Source organism: Acomys minous (assembly GCF_964271855.1).
Source record: "Acomys minous genome assembly, chromosome: 14".
Classification (NCBI taxonomy): Eukaryota; Metazoa; Chordata; class Mammalia; order Rodentia; family Muridae; genus Acomys; species Acomys minous.
Genome location: NC_140496.1, coordinates 80,233,026 through 80,253,639, shown reverse-complemented (window position 1 = coordinate 80,253,639; position 20,614 = coordinate 80,233,026). Strand labels below are relative to the sequence as shown.

Sequence of the window (20,614 nt, the reverse complement as noted above, 5' to 3'; positions counted from 1 at the left end):
TTGAATGGCCCCTGTTTACTGCAGATCTCTGTTGTAGCTACTGATTAGAACTCAGTTAAAGTATTTTGGCTTGCTTATCTGGCATATGTTCCCTGTGGTTTTATGTATTTCTTAGATCATTTCTCCACTAAGCTTTCCTAGAAAGCAGAGGCTGAATCTGACTAACTGTATTTTTTCTAGGTCGACTAAAGTTCTTGGAAATAGCTTCCTTTGATGAGCAGCCTTGTTACTGAGAACACCTTTTGACATTCCCAAAATGCTTCTTTCCTGATTTTGTTGCTGAAAAGTGAATGTTTTTGTCTCCTCTTTCATCCACAGGAACCTAGTGAAGCTATAGTAAAAACCCATGCAGTTTGAAGACTTCATGTAAGCATGGCCCCAAGGTCTTGAGAAAGCAGCCAAGCAGCCTCCAGCAACTGCTTACTCCTGCTTTACTTTAATGTTCCTGCCAGCTATGGCCCCGGTGCTTCTGGTCTGGGGCTTGGTCTCACTGATGATGCTGTATTTGATCATCTTTCAATTGTCAGCAGAGTGGCTTTTTTTTCTATGACCTCAATTATCTCATAAGCTTAAGAAAGGAAGATGGGCACTACCTGAGCCTGTGTTTATTTTAAGCTGAAGTCAATAGCAATGACTTCTAATTTTGTATATGTTTAAATAATCACATAGGACACACTTTTTCTTGTTACAGGACCTAAGCAATAGGATAAAAAATTGGATGATCATTTTCCTTTGCAATTTCTTTCTATTCAGTTTAAATTTACTCAAAGTCCTGTTGCTCATTTATGTGCCTGAGATCTTACATTTATTCATTTTCCACCCAGTATAATTTACATACAATTGTAATCCTCAATAAATTGTATAGTAAGTAAATAATTGTATTATTTTTCATGACTTTCTCTCTTCATAATTACTTGCTATAATTTTGATTGTTTAACTCATGATATATATCTGTAAAAGACTTCAATATATTTATGTTGATTAATGGTAATGTATTATGCAAATACTTTTATGTATCTTGGTATGGTTTTGTGTACCTTGGTATAATTAATATACATTTATAAAAGTTTATATATTTAAATATAATAACTTTGCTTTGTTTTTAAAGTACTATTAGTCATAAGGCTGAATATATTTATTATTTTCATCGCACTAAATATAAACCTGATTTTATGTCATTTACTTTTATAGACTCTACAAAAACATTGTGAATTAAAGATACTGTTTCATAACTTCCTACATTTATTTTTTTTAGATTTTAGGGAACTCTAATCAATTTCACACCACGTGGTGAGGTAGTCACACCTATTTTAGAGGAACGTTTTTGACAAGTCATTACATAAAATTGAGATAAGCCAAACATGGTAGTGTATTTGTGATTAAATTTGCTATTCTGGAATAAGTTAGAATATTATTCTAAAAATAAACACTAACATCCTTGCTTTAATATTAAATGCTATAGCATTTGGGGGACAGTAGATTGATTCTTTAAGATTGTCCAAAGTGTTCCTGAATTTAGCAAGATTGCTGCAAAGTTCACTGAAGTGTATTCATTCTTGTGTGTGTGTGTGTGTGTGTGTGTGTGTGTACTCATTTGTATAGCACTGTCAAAGCCCATCTTCACCACATCTACACTACATGGCATCCCTTTGTCTCTTATTTCATCACTTCTCCCTCCCAACACATTCTCAAAAGCTGCCAGTGTTATCACAGCTCACTTAGGGCTGCACCATGTCTCATCGTACATTATTCAAAGCTTAAGAATGTATAAGTGACTTGTTGGATATGATAGTCTAGCTTATTTTTAATTTTCAAATGTATTCTTCCCTCGTTATTAATTCACATGGAACATTTTCACATTGTTTATGACATCCAACTCTAAGCCTAGACATCCAATGTCTCACGTTTACCCACATTTTTGTACCATGTGTTACATTTTTAACTATGCAAAAAAAATAGATCATGGTTTTAGAAGGTTTATACCATAGTTACTTGACCAAGGGTACTTGGGCAGAAGATCATGATTGCAGAAATATATGAGAGAGCTATTCACTTCATGGTACATTAGGAAGCTGACAAAGAGGCAGGAGAGGGACAAGTGACTGAGGCAAGAACAGCTCCCCAGGTCTTTCAGTTATGTTGCATTTCCTAAAATAGGTTATATAACCCCTCCCCCCAAAAGCATTGCCACTAGTGTGGGACCAGGCACTCAAAGCATGAGGGTTTGAGCAATAAATGGTCTTCAATAAAGAATACAAAGATATATTTTGCTCAGCGTACCAATTCATGTTGACTATTCAATAATTACCCTAAAAGTTAGTGGTGTGAAGCTATTGGTGCTTACTGTTTCTGACAAAGCTGTAGAATTACTGAGAGGCCCTTTTAGTCTATGCCACAGTCAAAGGATCTCAATAGTCTCTTACAGAATCGGTCAAGCATCCCTGTTCTTTACGCACACAGCTGACATGTTCATAACTCTTGTCCTCTAACCTGAAGGTCTTTTAAATGTCCTGGGATGAACCACGCTTCGTCATGTAGTGGACAACTTCCTACCAAAAGCTCCCATACATAGCAGTCAGTTCTTTCTGTTTCGTCATCCTTGCTATCCTAACGTAAAATGTTATTCCCCACCCCTTGGTGCATGCATAAAAAATTGGAAATCAATCCTGTGCTTCGGTAAAAACAGTGGGAAATTCTAAACACAAAAGGCCTTTCACAGAGAATTATGAAAAATTATTTCACAATTTTTTTGAAAATAATCTGCCACATTAAATCTTAGTCTCATTTCAATCTCTTACACTTAAGAGAGTATTTTATACAATTATGCACTTCATCTACAAGTCTTGTGTGGTTTTTAACCTTCATAATGTATGACATGCTCCCCACAATCATTGATTATATGCCAATTATGCATATTAGTATACTATATCAGCTTATGGATTATATTTATAATTATCTTACATTAGAATTGATTTGCTTTGATGCTCATAGCAGTATGGTCAACAGCTACTGCTGTCCTTAACAAACTGACTAAGTTTGTTTATGCAAATGATTGATTAAAAGTTATCTGAGTGAGACACATATATATCTTTTTTTGGCACTAAAAAATCTCTGAAATGTTACATAACAACTTTTAATATCTACATATAAAATGAGTATTGATATACAAAATTTACTTTCTTATAGTTGTATAGTAACATATTTTTAACTTTTTAAAAATTAATTTAATGCATTAAATTTGAAAATAATGTATTTACAAAGAGGATTAAGTAAAATTATTTTAACTAAGAAATGGAATGCATCTTTAGGACTCTCATTTTATTTGATGCACAATATATTTACTCTTCAATAGAAATCACCAATCTTCCTGGCTTCACAGCCAGGAAATATTAAACACTTACTATCCTGAAAAAATATGTTCACTGGTTCAATATTGACACAAATGCCATGGGATGAATTAACCATTCCCTGATTGAATTTAAGGCCCACTCCATAAGATGAAACCTATATCTGGCGTTGTCATCAGGAACCCTAGGGACGAATCTACAACTGTGATGTCGAGAAATGAGCATAATATTGAATCAATTCCTAATGACTTACTATCATGTATACATGTGTCTCTCAGTCCTAATCATAAAAGTTTGATTTTGCAGTAGCTGTTCACACCGAGACCCACAACTGATCAAGGTGCAGAGAATAGGAGGCCATATAATGCTGAGCTCTACATGAGGCACCAACATTACAATTCCTCCTTCTGAGTATCAGTGACTATTGTGGAAGAAAGAGAGAAATGATTGTGAGAGATTGAGGCAGCCAGTCGTCTAAAATTAGCTTATTGGACGCAGCATGACACTTGCATATATAAATTCACTGCAGTTGAGAGTATCTTTGTGAGGCCTCCATAGGGAAGGAGAGCTAGATAAAATTTCAGCTGAACAGTGAGGTGCGCAACAAATCCCACCTGTAGCCAGAGAGCTAATGAGAGCTGACAGCTATTGGAAGACAGAGGGCTAGTTTTGTTGTTATTGTTTGCTGGTTTTGGTTCTTTTTTTTTTAAGGGTGCAGCCACACCCAAGTAAAGAGCACACATCTGAGAGTATGTGTTGCCAGCACACACTGCACTTGGTGGGTTTAGAGAAAAAGAGGACATACATTTGTTTGCTAGGGGATGGAATATGTATCCAGTATCTGTGAGGAATGACATGAGGAGTGACCAAAATGCATTCTAGGAAAATTTCAAAGAATTAATAAAAACGAGAGGATAAAAACAAATAGCATTTTTGGCCCCTTTCAAATAATAACTTGATTTGCAAGGTCTGCTGAGTAATTCAGATATTTCATCAAAAGACGGTAAGTCATTATAGAATCCATTTTGCAGTACAGGGAATCCAATATTAGTTCTTGATTGTGCCTTTAGCAGCATTGTGTCGCAGTTTTCAGGACAGCTTCCTCTCAGCCAAACCTTAAACAGTCATTTATTTCTGGCCCAATTCACATTATAACACTTATTTAAAAACTCAAATTGCTGAATCTGTTGGCAATCGTACTACAAACTACTCTCCTTATAGATGTTCATAACCATATTTGATTACACGTATTTTTTACTTTTTTTTCTAAAATGAGCATTTTATTGAGCACTCTTTATAGAAACACAAAATAAGTTCATCCAAAGAGAATAATACTAGAATATTGTAAGAATGTGCTGCAACAAGAGTAGATAGAAGAGAAGATCGCAAGGAGACACAGAAGATTATATGGAACAAGGCTCCAGAGTGGGAAACAACATCTGCAAGCCAGATTTAAATAAAATGTTAGTGCAGTATCTGACATTAAAAAGGCAATGTTGTTTAAAAGTTCCTTAAATAGTTCAGTCCCCCCACAAAAAAAAGAGGAAGGAAAGTTTAGTTATTTGTGTTCATTGAGGCTGAGAATAGATGTTATAGATGTCAATGAGTGAGCTCAAAAAATCAATAATTATATTTTTAATATTTAACAATTACATCTTTAAGTAATTGTAGAATTTACAATGAAATGCATTCCAGGAAACTTCATATTACCAAAATATGCACATCAAAGTTTGTGTAAAGTACAAACTCTATCTATCCAGGTGCAAACAAATAAGATATAATCAGTGTTGTTAGTGTGCCATTATTTTATATAAAAGAAACATTCTTCATGAACACAAAGTAAATTTGCATTTAACAAGATGCTTAAACTAATTACTTAATAGTTTTATTATACTTAATCACACTGTTAGCTTTTATTTTACTATTGCTTCTTCATAGGGCTGTTAAATAGTTAATTGTATTTTCGGTAGATCAAGTGGAAAATAATTGTCACAGTGCCTTTGTGGAGAGATTACTATGATCTGAACTGTCTTGTTGTGTTATGTTTCTTCCAGCAGATGGCACCCGTACAACAGGTATTCTCTGTCTTCGCAGCTACATATATTAAATGAATATGTAAAATTATTTGAGCTGTAAGTGCCTAAGAGGCGTCACCACTTGACATTCCGTGTCTCAGTCTCCAACAAAGAATCTTCACATATCTATAACGAGTTGCTTCATTTTACTAGAATTCAGAATTCCAGCCCATAGCTGAAATATGTATACACAGCAACCCTCTATTGAGTTGTTATTTTGCCTTAGATCCCTATATGACTCTGGTAATTTGCTCTTTCTCAGCACCATGAGGCAGAATTTATATGCTTCCTCTCTGTTTTCTTGCTTTTCATTTGATTATGTGCTTTTAAAGTCTGTGTCTTTGTAATGACCGTTTTAGAAATGTTCATAATGCTCCTGAAATAGTTTACCAACCGCACTCAGGGAGGTGTCATGAGTTAAATAGGCTGACTGTTCTTTCAACAGTTCTTTTTAATTTACAGTCTGGACACACTTGCTGTACACTTGATTTCAGCTGATTTCAATTCTAATTGTATTTAGCAAATCGTGTTATGCAATTACTGTAAGGATCTCCGGGAGAAGAGTGGGATAACCTAGCAAGTCCCGTTAACCTAGCAAGAAGATGAAGAAGGAAATCACTACTCTCAGAAGTAGAAGTTAGAGAGATTGAATAGGACAGAATTGGGGGTTCAGCCATCACTAAAAAATGTTTTTCTCTCATTATGAGCAAACACAGGGAGTCAGAACTTCAAATTAAGACAAAGAGAAGGACTAGGAAAACATATTACACATCCAGTGATGGTTAATTTTTTAAATATTTATTTTATTTTAAATTATGTGTATTTGTGTGAGTGGGGTAATTACAGGCACACACGTGTGTTCTTGTCCACATAGTCCAAAAGAGGGCGACTGATTTCTATTTCATTGATTTCAGCCAAGTTTGTCATTTCTCCCCATTAACTGTGTCAGGCATTATTTCTTCCTGTTACTCTAGAGTTCCCAGGCATTTCATTACATTGCTGAAATGAGATGGCTCCAGTGTTTTGACATAGGAATTTAGTCCTATTAACTTGTCTTTTAGACCAGCCTTCAATGTGTTCTATAGGTTTGGGCCTATGTGTTTTTTATTTTATTGAATTTTTTTTTAATGTTAAGTTTCTCTTTTATTTCGGTCTTGACACAAGTTTTATTAGGCATTGAGCTGTTTAATTTCTTTGAGTTTGTATATTTCCTGCTTTCTCAATAGTTGTTCAGATTCAGCTTTAATCTATTGTGGTCAGGTAGAATTCAGCTAGATTTAAGCTATAAAAATATTTCCTTTATGGAATGTTTTGTATTTGGCACAAAAATATTTATAATTGTCTTCCTAGTGGGTTTTCCTTTAATGAGTATTTAGTGTCCTTCCCTATTACTTCTGACTAGTTTTCTTTTCTTTCCCTTTTTTGAAGTCTATTTGACATATATTAAAATATCTATACCTACTAGCTTTTTTGGTTCATTTGCTTGAAATACTTTTTTCCATTTTTTTTACCCTAACATAATATCTATTGTTGATGTTGAGGCATGTTTCTTTGGTGCAGAAGAAAGATGGATCATAGTCTTGCTTTTTAATCCAGTATCTTATTCTTTTTATTGAGGAATTGATAGTATCAATATTGAATTAATCAGTGATCAGTGCTGTACTTTGTTTTCCCTTTTGATTTATTATTCTGGTGTTATTTATTATTTGTGAATTCTTGGGTGTGACTAACCGCTTCAGACTAAAAGTCTTCTTCTACTGCCTTTTTAGAGCGAGATTGGTAGATATACGTTGCTTAAATTTGTATTATTATGGAATGGGATTCTTTCTCTGTTGAGGGAGGGTGATAGCATTGATAAGTAGAGGTGTCTGCCATGCCATCTGTGGTCTCTTGGTGCTTTAAACATTCCCCTAGGCCCTCCTTGATTCAAAGTCTCCATTGGGAAGCCATTATTATTGTGATAGTCTTGCATTTGATATTTCCTCTGTCTGAGTTATCTATTTCCTTTACCTTGCTTCAAGATCTGGAATTCTCTCTTCTATATCTTTTAATCTGCTGGTGGGACATATCTCTGAGGTTTTTGTTTGACTCTCCTTTTCCTTTCTAGTTTTCTTTCAGTTTGCGTTTTCTTTCCTTATTCTATTTATTTAATTATACTTTTATGCCTCAAAATGTTTTTGCTATCTCATTCAATTGCTTGTATTATTACCTGAATCCTCAAGGTACTTATTCATATCTTTAAGGTACTTGAGCATATTCATGCCTGCTTACCTTGTGTTTTGGCTAAATTGCTTTTATCAGAGCCTATGATAATGGGGTTGCTTGTTTCTGGAGAAAGCATATTGTCTTGGATTTTAATGTTTGTATTTTTGTGCAGTAACTTAAGTACCTGCAGTCGTAATGTTTGAAATGTTATTTGATGTACTATGTGTTTTTCTCCTTGTTGTATTGCCATTCTTGTATGTTGATGTGACAAGAACAAACATAAATTATACATACACACACACACACACACACACACACACACACACATAAAATACTCTCTTTTTTTACAGAGTGTTATCTTCTTAAATGAGCATCATTGTAAAAGGACAATTGCCATCCATAAATACTTCACATATCAAAGGGCAGCACCTACATAGTTTGCATTTTTGTCCTCTTTGTCCTTGAAGAGCTCATTTTTGCTTTAACTCTATTCTTATGAGGAAAATAGTTTCTAATCACTGCTTCCATATCTTAAAAAGATTAAGATTTCAAAAATTGTTTCTAATCTCTGTTCTAAATGTTAACTCATATTGCAATACATTTATTAAATATCACAATTGAACACCATATTTTGATATTTATGCATATTAACTCATCAAGGGTCATAATTTTTTAATCAAATACAGCCTGATGATTCATGAAATAATTACATGCTTATCCTCAATTAAAGTTCACATTTCTGAATACAAGCTGTGAGAGAATGAGGGAAGATCCTGGCCTTTCTGAAATTAAAGTCTTACACAGGAGAAAAAGGTACAATCCAAACTTAAGGTAGTGGTTTAATAGACTAATTTCATTATTGTCTTTGTTATATCATTATAAACAATTTTCTTCAATCCAGCAGTATGCTGACTACGGATAGAGATGGAACTTTACAATCATCTCAGTACTGGACAAATTTCAGCATTTGCCAAGGTGTCTTAAGAATGGTGATATGAAAGCCTATTCCCTAGAGAACTGCTGAAGAGCTACATTCATAGGTGTAGAGATGGTCATGGTCACCAACACAACGAGAGGCAGTTAGATATCATTGGAAAGAGTGTTGAAACAGATGTAGGCAAGAAATAAGATCTCAAACCAATTGTGTACTCCTAAGATTTCAGTAAAGGAACAAACGAAAGGAGAAATACATTACAGGGGGAAACCTTTAAATTAAATTTATTTCATTTTTTAAGGAAAAGCTTTGTAGGAAACAGTGACTTCTAAGGAACATTGAATGCCTTTGATTATACGTGAGAACAAGGAAAGGTACAGCCTTGGAAGACACATAGCAGACTAGCAATTTCACTCCAGAGGAACACTAATAAGACCTGGAAGGTCTGTAGAATCTAATGGTGAAGAAATAATACACATTCAAACAATTACTTGAATCAGTAAAATGGTGAGAAGTTTGTCTTACTCTTGGGGGCAAACTTGAGTCTTGGACTGTGCAGTTACCTAGGCTGAGAGAAACCCAGTCACTAAGGTATATACTACAAGTAGAGTGATGATGTGTTTGTCCCAAAGGCACACTGGTTTGTGCTATGAAATTCTTAGCCCTCTAGAAGCCTGAGATTCATGAGTGGGATCCTTGTGCAAAGCAAGAGTTTTGTGACTTTACTATAACAATTCTCAACCTGGAGCTCCATGTGAAGAGAAGAGAAAGGTCAGATGCAGGTCACAGCTGCAAGTAGTAACAACAGTAAGACTTGTTGTTGGCTCTGAGAAGGCTCAGTGCCCTGGAATTTTACCTGTCCTGGTTCAAGGGTCAGGTTTCCATGAGCCACTATCACAGCTGCTTCACCAGCTTACTCAAGAAAGGTAAGGACACCTTTGTGGCAGACCAGGCATTAGTTACTTGCAAAGAAGCCACTCATTAAGCCCCTTCAAAAACTATATATCCAAACAAAAGAAAGATGAGAAGATCAGGTGGCTCAACCACTGGGTCACCCAGGGTTAGTATAGTTGATGTCTTCCTGTACTGTTTGATGTGTCCAGAGGCCTGAAATGGGGCCAGAGAAAACTTGAGCAGCAACAGAGAATGGGTACCAAATCTTCTCTAACCTTGAGAGTACCTCCCACTGTCCATTGTCAATTAAGATATCTTCTCTCATATACTTACTTCTGTTGAAACAAATTAGTCTCTACAAATAGGAACTATTAATACATAATGGAAAAGCCATAATTATGTGCACACTGCTAATCATACTTAGTTGGATAAAGTTTACAAAATAAACTCTCATGGCATTTAAAAAATGGAAAATCCTCTATACTAATTATTTTAATAAACACATTTACAATATACCTAAACCGGGAGCAACCACAAATCCTTCAATAGTGAAGTTATTAAACAAAAAACTGTATAAAGATTATGTGTTACACAGGCACAATGTATATTTGATACTCTATAACTGAAATGCCAATGATCTGCAATAATATGAATCATTGAATGAGCACAGTAAGAGCATCCTTGTAGTACTGGGAATGTCCTAATCTTACTTGTATCAATATTAACAACTTATGCCAATAATCAGATATTATTTGGTTCCATGGGCTCCTGTGCTAAAAGTTTAGACTCCTGTGTGGACTATTAAAGGATGGTGGCACTTGGGAGTGCTGCCTTCTGAATGGAATAAAATTGGTTTTCTGAAAAGAATAACATCAATGTTATTTTTCAACAGTCAAAACTAGTTATTCCTCACTCTGTCTAGCTTCTGGTCTTATCATGTACTCTCTCACAAAATTCAATTCTATGATGACATCTTACCATAATATGACAATATCAAAACTGTCCTTATTAGATGTCAAACTGTTTAGACAGATACCAATTATCATTTCAGCAATCACAACAGGAATTAGCAAATGATCATCCCATGTACCTGGTTTTGGAAGCACACTAGAGTTTGGCAAAAGGTTTACTCTTGATTTGAATCACTATAAATATTGGGAGATTCTGTTAGTCCTTACAACTATCGTGAGTATCAAATTTCCTTAAGCATAACTTTTCTCAAGAAAAGTTGAGTGGAAATGAAATAAATTTGACACTTTGTCAGTTACAACAGGAAGCTTAGAACTATTACATCACTTTGGTCTGTCACCCTGACTACTGCAGAATGCTCAACCAGCAGTTGGTCTGCCAACTGCTGTAGCCATCCTCAGTGTTTAGTGCCAAGGAAGAAGAGGAGAGTTTCAGGTTCATTGAAAGGCTTCCTCTTCCAGGATGCCCTGTGAAGGTATTCTTTTACTATCTATTTTTCAATCTCAACAGAAACTGGCGGTTTCAAGAAGTACTTTTATTTGTTTCCTCCAGATCACAGCAACTAACTCCTAATATCAGCACTGTCTTCATGAAATGTAACTATTTAGTAGTTACTTTTGTTAAATTAAATGTCAACAGATCAGTAAACACACACACACACACACACACACACACACACACACACACACACATACACACATTAGTGAAGCCCAGCTTTAGCAACTGAAACCGTTTTAGTTGCACATCACCCTTTAAACATAGCATAAAAATATATTCTATAAATTAATCACTGGTTATCTGTTCTGATAGTGTTTGACCTGTAACAAAAAAAAGCCTTTCTCCTGAGATGGAAATCCTTAATGAGGAAGCCAAGTCATCAGCTGGCATACAGCAAACCTTGCTGCTCCAAGACCCTGTGAGAATAAGAAGAGGGTGGAGAAAGAAGAAGCATCATTTTTTCTTGTTCAGTGATGTTTTGGTAGTGTCTAACAATGCGTATGTACTTACGTAATTATTTTCTTATCAGTAAATGGTGTCATTTTATCAGCCCTTAGTATACAAAAATATATTTGCATTTACTCATTTATTTCAGCAAATAATTTGTTTCCACTTATTAAACAAAAATTAGTGAAAGGTCCGTTCTTCTGTCCATCCCTGTAGAGAATACAATCAAGAATAAAGAAAAAGAAACAGGCATAGTGGTGCATTCCAGTAATTTTACCACATTTCTGGCCTTTTGAGAAAAATTGAAGGTTTCAGGAACTTACATAAAATTTTTTTTGGCATTAGATATTTTTAAGTATGACTGATAAGGATCCTCTTGATGCATGTATATATCTGAATATATATGTATATTGTGAGGACATAAAGGTAGCACGTCACTTTGCTGGTAACAAAATCATGAAATTTCTTCCTTTGCTCTCAAAATAAAGAACAAAGCCAGTATACCAGATAACAGCTCTGGAAAGAAAAGAGAGACAAATAGAGGAAAACGGGAGGACTACTTCAAAGAACCCTTGTCAGTAGAAATTATGCAAGTTGTGTGAGCACCATAGGGCCCAGCAATTCTGAGCTGTGGTTGGCTCTTGGGCTGCCTCCTTACAAGCCGTACCATTGCTTTAGCCTGTTAACCGTTCTCAGAGTTGCCTCAACTACAAAGTAGGTCTAGGGCAGACTAAATGATGTAATTACTTGAGGAATGCAGGAAACAATGGCCTTAGAACTAGAACGTATGAAATGTTTCTTAGAGTGTGGCTGCTGCTTAGAAGTATTATGGGATGGCATAGCTACCTCTTGCATTTATACAACTGTCTTGGTTTGGTTTTAAGAAGGGACGAAATCATAGCCTTTTAGCAAGTAGTGGGGCGAATTGTGGAAATAAATTTTTCAGACTCACACATGTGGAGTCTAAAATCTGTGCATTTCAAAAATACGTAGTGCAGTAATAGTAAAGCCTCGCAAGTTGTAAAATACAAGAAAACCTCTGGCTTTTTGTGGCAATAAAAAAAATTATACTTAATTTGGACTTGATAAAAAGCTTTCATTGCTGCATGCCTGGTTGAGACCCGTTTGCCATGGGATGAGCTGTGCCTGGAGCATGGAGATGGATGGGGTCCTCGTCTGCTCTGTTGCAGGAGGAACTGGGTTTTGTCATGAGCAATTCCACCTGCACTGAAAAGCAAACTAACAGAGTTGGTCGATGCTCTTCCTAGGAATAAGAAGAAATTTAAGATAAAACATATCATTCCACTGTATCACCTGTGGATGTTCGACTTTTCGGAGATTGTGGAGACAGGAAGAAATGCTTCCCGCAAGTCGCTCTTCCTGTTTTGGCCCACGGAAAATATTGTTGTCTCCTTTTGGTAAGACCTAAAGCTTGGACCCGCATTTACAAGCTGCAGTCTATAGAAATATGGCAAACTGTGGCAACAGCCAAGGAAAAAATAGGCAGTAAAAACCTTGAACCCCTACCCGGACTAGCCGATGGACATTCTCCACTGTTGAGAGAATGTTGAGTTTCACACAAACTCTGGTGCCCCATATTTGAACATGTCCCTTGGACGGAGATGCCTGTTGGCACTCAGAGGAAAGATAATAGGTCACCAAGGAGAGACTTGATACCGTATGAGCATATTCAGGGGGAAGAGGTCCCCCTCAGACACAGACTTAGGGGAGGGGAGGGGAGTAGGGGGGAAGTGGGAGGAAGAGAGGAATGGGAGGATACATGGGATGGGCTAACAACTGAGATGTAATATGTATAAATTAATAAAAATGTATTTTGAAAAAAAAAGAAAAGGAAGAAGGAAAAAAAAGAAATATGGGATCAGTTTCATACTATTTAGAGCACATGGAAAATATAATAGATTCCTCAAGAAGTTGCAGAAATTAAGAATTCATTTTAATTTGTTTGTACATAGGCTGCTGACTTAAGTTTTCCTGTCATGTGTTGCCACCTTTTTCCTCTGTATTTTCTATCACACAGGTTTCTGAATCTTAATGTATGCAGATGGATAAATAGCAGGACAAATAGTAAAAGGTCTCTGATATTTTAATCAGTGGTGTGTCAACACAATTCCACAAGCCAGTGTTAGGTTTTGTAAAGGTTGTGGGCAGATGCAAAAATTTACTCCATTCACCCCAATCCTCTCCTTACAATGGTCTGGTACTATATGAACTTTGAGCTCGACGGGTTCATCCTTTTTCCAGTGATATTGGGTAGACTAATTTAGCTTTAAAAATTCATTTATATGCCCAAATGGATTTTCTAAAGGATAGCATTGAATTGTGTAAATAATTATATCACCAATACTCAGGCTCTTGAATGTCTGTGTAGCAGTTTATCAGGTCTGGTGTCATCACACATGACAAGAGCTCTTTTTGCTGTGCAGGAGAGTTTTTCCATGTGCATTCTTAGATAGCGTGATGAAGGGATTTTGGTTGTCCATCCAGAAACTCCTGGGTAGATTTATTGGATGCAAACTGACTGTAGGGCTACACCTGACTGTGTTTCAAGTGAACACAAGCATTTTTCTTTTTTGTGTGTACATTTATGTTTTTACACATCTATACAATAAACTACCTACATCAAGAAGAACCATGAAACAATCAGGAATTAATACAAATGTTCCATTCATAGTGTTTTTGGCTATTTGTATTTGGCAACCTTGAAAAAAAACATCTTTCCTATCTTGGTGAGTCAAAATTCTGAATGTAAATCAATATCTATCATAGCTCATCTTTATCAATGTAAAACATCTAGGTAGATGCAAGAACACCAGAATTTATACTTGTTACCTAAATAAAAAGCACAAGCAGTACCATCCTCCTCTCATTCTTCCACCCAAACCCACCACACTGCCAAGGAGCTGGATCAGCTAACACAGATGCCTCTGAGTTTAATGAACTTTGTAGATTCTTTGACTCTGCACATGACACAGGGAATCCATTTTCACAGTGTTTGGGGAAGAATATTATGTTTGTGCCATTTTTTCATATATATATATATATATATATATATATATATTTTAAAATCCAATGGTTAATCCTTTGGAGATTGTCCATTATTACTATTTGTCACAGACTGTATATGAAAAGCAGTTTTATTTAAGGGTGTGTGAAATATTCCCTGAGGACATTTCCACAAAACCTTTTTATGAGGGAGATAAAATATGGAATTATTTTTTACACAATTTAATAAAGTTAGCATTCAATGAAATGTGTCCTAGGCACTTTGAACTATGCTTAGCACCAAATGCCTCTGAGGTTTTTGCTATGTTGCTTTTGTACTTTGGTGTTGCCAGATATGATGTCTAGGTGCCTATAAAGATTGAGGCCACAGTTATTCTCAAGCAGAATGTAGGTGTAAAGTATGGGAGCATCTAATGGTAGAAAGATAAAATGTGACAATCTCTGAGGAAGAAGCTGTCCATGGTTCCATGGGACATCACAAAATATTTTCATGTAACTCTGCAGCCCAGAAGAGGGGATGCAGAACCTCAGAAAAATGGAAATGAAAGATCTGTGCATGAATATTCTTCGTAGAAACATGAACCATGATTTTCCAAACATGAAAATATTTCAAATATTGAAAGAATAAATGGACAAAAAAGTGACTCAGAAGTTTGAATAAGGAGACAAATGAGAATACTGAATGTAATTAGGTTTTGCTCTTTGAATAATGAAAGTATTCAACAAAATAATGTTGATAATTACATGGCACTGTGAATGTAACTAATGCCACTAATGGAAACCCTCATGTTACATGTAATGTAATAAAGTCTTAGAAATGATAGTGAAGGGTACAGCCCCTTTAATTATGGTTTTAAATGCTACAGTGAAAAAGCAGAAGCCTTATTAGGTATTAGCTTACCACTTAGGAATTATAAATTAGGAATTAGCTTATCAGTTCAATTACCAAATGCACTGATCACGATAAGACTCACAGATATGAAAGACTGCTTTTGTACGAACTATTGTCACATTTCAGTTCTATAACTCATATGTAAGTGTGAGTCATGATGCTTTTTTTTGTCAATGGTCTCCTTTATGAGCTAACCGCTCTGTCCAAATGTCATTTGTTTTACATGTGAGTTAATGTGAATAATAGCATCATTCTTTCTATGAAACCCAACCTCAAGCTGTTTGCATACCTTAAGCCTCAATTACCCATTTATACTTATGGAACTAAAGCTTATAGTAGTTGCTTGGCTCAACCACGATGACACAGATCCTGTTACGTAGTTACAATCAGACCTTTAAATTCCCAACCAGCCTGTAGTGAAGATCTTATCATTCCCAGTTAGCGAATAAGCCAATGAAAAGCCCAGTTATGCAGAGGACACAACTTACACCTGCACCCCATTGGTAAAAACAGTCACACTATTTTATTAGGGAATTTTATTATTAAAATTCTTAGCATAAAAATTGTCTACATTCTAATTTTTTCTCACTTTCAACTTTACAGTTCCCCGGAACAGAGAAAATTGTGGTCCTTTTTCCTCCGAAGGTATTTTCCGGTGTTCATACATTAATTCCATAGTGATAGAAGATTGGTAATCTCTGCAAAACAGTGACTTCGGAACAATGCCACCTAATAAGATTGTCAAACTGTCTCCCCTAGGTGTTCTTTGGTTGCTGCTATGGGTTCTCTAGTTGAAATGCCTATTTTGTTTATTTTAGGGGAAAGTTGCTGAGATCTGGTTGCTGAGATCATTGTTTTCTCTTTAACCCCCATATTGGAGTAAACAGTTCTTTCCAGACATATATTCAATTACTTCCAGTAGAGGTTCGACTGCCACGCACATACCATGTCTGATGCTTCCCACCCTAGAAACCAAGAAGGCTCTTTCCATGAATGACAACTTTTGATGGCAAGATTTACTTCCTAAACTCACGTCTCATAGCAAAGCTCTGTCTTCCAAACCATGTCTTTCTGATTAAATATTTCTATTTCTCAATCCTTATTTCATAACTGAGTTTATACATTTGTATTCACAAGATAACATGAAAAAAAAAACGATTTGCTAGACACTAAGCCACTAGATACTTCGCTTTATTTTACTGTGTGTTTTTGTTGCTTTTGAGCAGATACATTTATGAAGCCAAGAGGAGGACTGAGGGTCACTACATTGTACCGAAGATGTTCATGGAGGACATGCAAAACTGTACCAGTCCGTGTGCATGTAAGACCAAAAAAGACATTTAGAGTTCTCGACAGAGGAAGCAAGGTAGACAGGATGCATAAGGAAGGGAGAGTGAAGAGGGATAGGTGAAGAAAGAGGCAGAAGAGGAGCAAGCAGGAGAAGGGGAGAGAGTGAGAATTTAGACAGTACTCTACAATATATATATATATATATATATATATATATATATATATATATATATATATATAGTTTTTCTGCATGTGGAAAATACTAGGTAATATGAAGAGAGAATAAGTTGGGGTACCTACTAGCTCCTAAACTTAAAATAAGTAATTCATAGTAAATGGTTATAAACTGTAGAATTTAAGTTTCAAATGAAAGATTTCTTGCTAAGATTAGAGTTTCTTGTTTATTTCAGCAAAATCATAAATGTGCAGGGAAGTAATAGATAAGGAGAATAGCACATACTATCTTTACATATTTACCTGGCTGGTCACATTTCCCCCTTTTGCCTTGTCTTCTGCTCTTCCTTGCTCCTTGCTCTTTGGTTCTCTGCATTTGTATACCTGCTTTTGAAGATTGGCAACTTGACCATGGCTCTTCGTCCTTACCTCCTTGTGAATTTTATAGGCATATGGCTATCTTTTTATATAACTATAATGTGTGTGTGTGTGTACACATGTATGTGTGTGTGTGTGTGTGTGTGTGTGTGTGTGTGTGTGTACGTGTCTGTGCATATAAGAGGAAAGTAGTCAGTTTGGATTTATCTTTCTGTCCATCTATGTTGGGGGATCCAAACTTAGTCATCAGCCTTGGTGCAGGATTCTTTACCTGCTAAGTGCTGTCCTTGGCCAGAGAAACTCCTCTAACTTTATTCCAAGTAGATGTCTATCACAGGTTCTTTTCTGATTATTTTTTCATAAGACATTACCCCTACTCTTGCATTCTTTGTGCTGTTCTTTAGTAATGTGAACTCAGCATCAGGTGACAGTTTAGGAAAGAACATTTGCTTGGGATGTGGCATGTTTCTAGAAACCATCCCTAGCATTACATACAGTCCCTCTCCATCTCTGTTCCGCCTCTCTCTCTCTCTCTCTCTCTCTCTCTCTCTCTCTCTCTCTCTCACACACACACACACACACACACACACACACACACATACACACGGAGATGTGGGGACAGGGGGGGTGGCGGCGAGGGAGGACAAAGACAAAGAGACAGAGACAGAGAGGCATAGAGGGAGGAAGAGACAGAGATAGTCAGAGATAGAGATATAAGGACTTAACCAGTTTATCCTAACCATACTTCCCCTTTTTCTCCCTAAAAACTACACCTACAGAGACACCTGCTACAGTCTTTGCTCAATCTGAAGGAAGACTCCAACTTGTTCCCTCCAGGGTAAATAAAATGTCCTCTGTGCTGAGAATGTGGTGTCTGGGTATGTTTTTGCACTGACTCTGGGGGCCCTAAATTTGGTGCCATATCTCAGATTGTGACAGGACCACTGACCCAGTTTTGCACTTTCCAGGACCATCCAGTACCCATTCCCTTCATCCAACAGAGGCAGTGTGTTTTCCCTTATTAGCCATCCTAAACATCCTGTGATGACCCTTGAGTGCCTGGCATCCCCCGTTCTGCCTTGTGGGAATGGAGAGAACACACTTGGCCATGGTCTTCTGATACCACAGTGGACTCCCTTGGATGGCTGGCAGGCATATTCCATTCATTTTGGCTTGGGTGATGGTTTCCTTTCGCATGTGGAGGCTGTTCTGCTGGAATTAAGTGTCTTCCGAACCATCCAAAAATCCTTCAAACACATCTGGATTTCTTGTTGGACTATTGTATCCCCCTCTTGATACCAGAGCTTGAGTGAGTATCTGTGCCTCCCATATAAATTGCTACTAGCCACTATGGACCTTTAGGAATGCCCTTGGCTCTTGATGTTGGCTCCCAGTCACCATTAGTAAAGGTATTCACTCTCTCCGTCATTAAAGATGGAGAAGTATATCTCCTTAAGACTCCAACTCATACCTGACCCAAGAATGGCCCTTATACCCACTAAGTATTTCTTTTCTAAAAGAAAAGAACAAGCAAAAAGAAAATAGGCAATCTTTACAATGGTTGTGGGCAAGGAAGAGTGGAAGAAGATACTCGTTTCCCTCCCGGCCTTCTCTCTCCAGGGATACGTATTTCTGCTTCCTCCTACCTCATCTGCAAGCTTTCCTCTTATACTTCCTTTTCCTGTCTTAGTCTCTATTGGCTGTCAAAACCTCCACTGCCACTGCTGTGGCCACAGGGGACTCGGCGCCCAACGTGGCTTTCCTGGCTGCACTGCTCCAGGAACAGACCTGTCTCTCTGGAACTCACCGCTCTGGGAGTGAGGACGCTTGCTGCTGCAGTAGCTGCTTTTGCTTCCTCCTGTCCTAAAGCCAAACTTTACTTCCTACCTTTTATGCCTTGCCATGAATACCCTCCTTATGCCCAAGCTCTCCCTACTTGTCAGCCATCTTACCCCCACCCCGAGCCTGGAGTTTCGTCTGCACCCCTCCTCTCCTGGCCCAGCTATGTTCACTCTGGATTCTTCCATAGTGCCTCTGATTAAGTTCTTCTCCTACTTACTTTCCCTCTACTTTTCTGGCCAATCTACTCTTAGCCCACCCACTCTGCACAGGCCAGCAGGGGGAGAGGTCAGTGCTCATTCTTGCCTTGCTGCAGCCCGCAACAAGCCCTACTACATAAATAAGTGATCCCCAGATCTCTCAGACTTTGTTCTGTTACACACTTCCAAAACACTCATCTCCACTTTCAACTTTATTTAAAATTTATTTTACATCTCAATCGCTACTGCACTCATCTCCTCCAAGTCCAGTCTCCCACCCCACACCCACCCTCCAGGTACCATCCTACTCGGGCACATCAAGTCCGATCAACAATGAATGCCTGCTAGAGAAATGGGATCCAGAGGGAGGCAGCAGAGTCCAAGTCAGACACAACAGACACAACCTCCTCTCCAGTTGTTAGGGGACCCACATGAAGACTAAGCACTCCATCAGTTTCGTATGCGTAGGGGACACAGGACCAGTCCACATGTTCTTTGTTTGGTGGTTCTGTCTTTATGAGGCCCCATGGACCCAGGTTAGTTGGCTACGTAGGTCTTCTTGTGGTGTCTTTGACCCCTCTAGCTCCCTCAAATTTTACCCTAACTTCCACAAGATTGTTGAGTTCCACCTAATGTTTGGGTTGTGGTTCTCTGCATCGGGTTCCATCCTCTTCTGGATGAAGCCTCCCAGGTAACTGTTATGCTAGGTAGGTTCCTATCTGCAAGGAGAGGAGAGCAGAGTGTCGCTAACAGTGTCATTGTTTGGGTCTCCCCCACGGGGTGAGTCTCAAGTTGTGCCAGTCATTGGTTGGACAGTCCCTCAATCTCTGCTCCATCTTTTATCCCTGCACATCTTATAGGCAAGACATATTTTAGGACAGGGGTTTTGTGGGTGGGTTGGTATGCCCCTCTCTCCACTGGAAATCCTGGCTAGCTACATGATGCAGCCATTTCAGTCTCAGTATTTCCCTCTTCTAGAAGTTTCACCTAGGGTCACTTCCATATCTTCTTAGGAGCTTCCCCCATCCCAGATCTTTCCTCAACTGAAGAATGGACAAACTGTGGTACATTTACAAAATGGAAATACTATTCAGCTACTAAAAACAAGGACTTCATGAAATTTGCAGGCCAATGGAGGGATCTAGAAACAACCATCCTGAGTGAGGTAACCCAGATCTAGAGAGACACACATAATATGTATGCACTCATAAGTGGATATTAGCCATAGAGTACAGAATAACCATGCTAGAATTAACAGACCCAAAGAAGTAAGTAGCAAGGAGGGCTCAAAGGAGGATGCTCAAAACTCACTAAGAAGGGGAACTACAATAAACATCACAAGCAGAGGGAGAGAAGGAACTGGGTGAGATCCATCCAGGAGGGGAGCCATGGGGAACAGGAGTGGAAATTGTGTTTGGGGAGATCAAGGATGGTGATGAGATGGTTGA

At 37.5% G+C, this 20,614-nt stretch overlaps 1 protein-coding gene across 1 annotated transcript; it reads left to right on the top strand.

The window, feature by feature from the left end:
• The first annotated feature begins 10,765 nt into the window (after positions 1-10,765).
• Positions 10,766-17,993, top strand: LOC311582286 (rho GTPase-activating protein 20-like). The gene is made up of 6 exons (XM_084755237.1): positions 10,766-10,899; positions 11,235-11,420; positions 12,638-12,787; positions 15,889-15,930; positions 16,512-16,606; positions 17,907-17,993. Coding segments are annotated over exons 2-6 (438 nt in total). The 5' UTR covers positions 10,766-10,899; positions 11,235-11,271; the 3' UTR covers positions 17,909-17,993.
• Positions 17,994-20,614: the final 2,621 nt, after the last annotated feature.

Excerpts from the sequence above, each read along its gene's own strand:
- LOC311582286 (XM_084755237.1), top strand. The coding sequence starts at position 11,272 with ATGGAAATCCTTAATGAGGAAGCCAAGTCATCAGCTGGCATACAGCAA. Across the intron at positions 11,421-12,637 it reads TTGGTAGTGTCTAACAATGC|GAATAAGAAGAAATTTAAGA; the intron begins GTATGTACTTAC and ends TGCTCTTCCTAG. Across the intron at positions 15,931-16,511 it reads TGGTCCTTTTTCCTCCGAAG|ATACATTTATGAAGCCAAGA; the intron begins GTATTTTCCGGT and ends GCTTTTGAGCAG.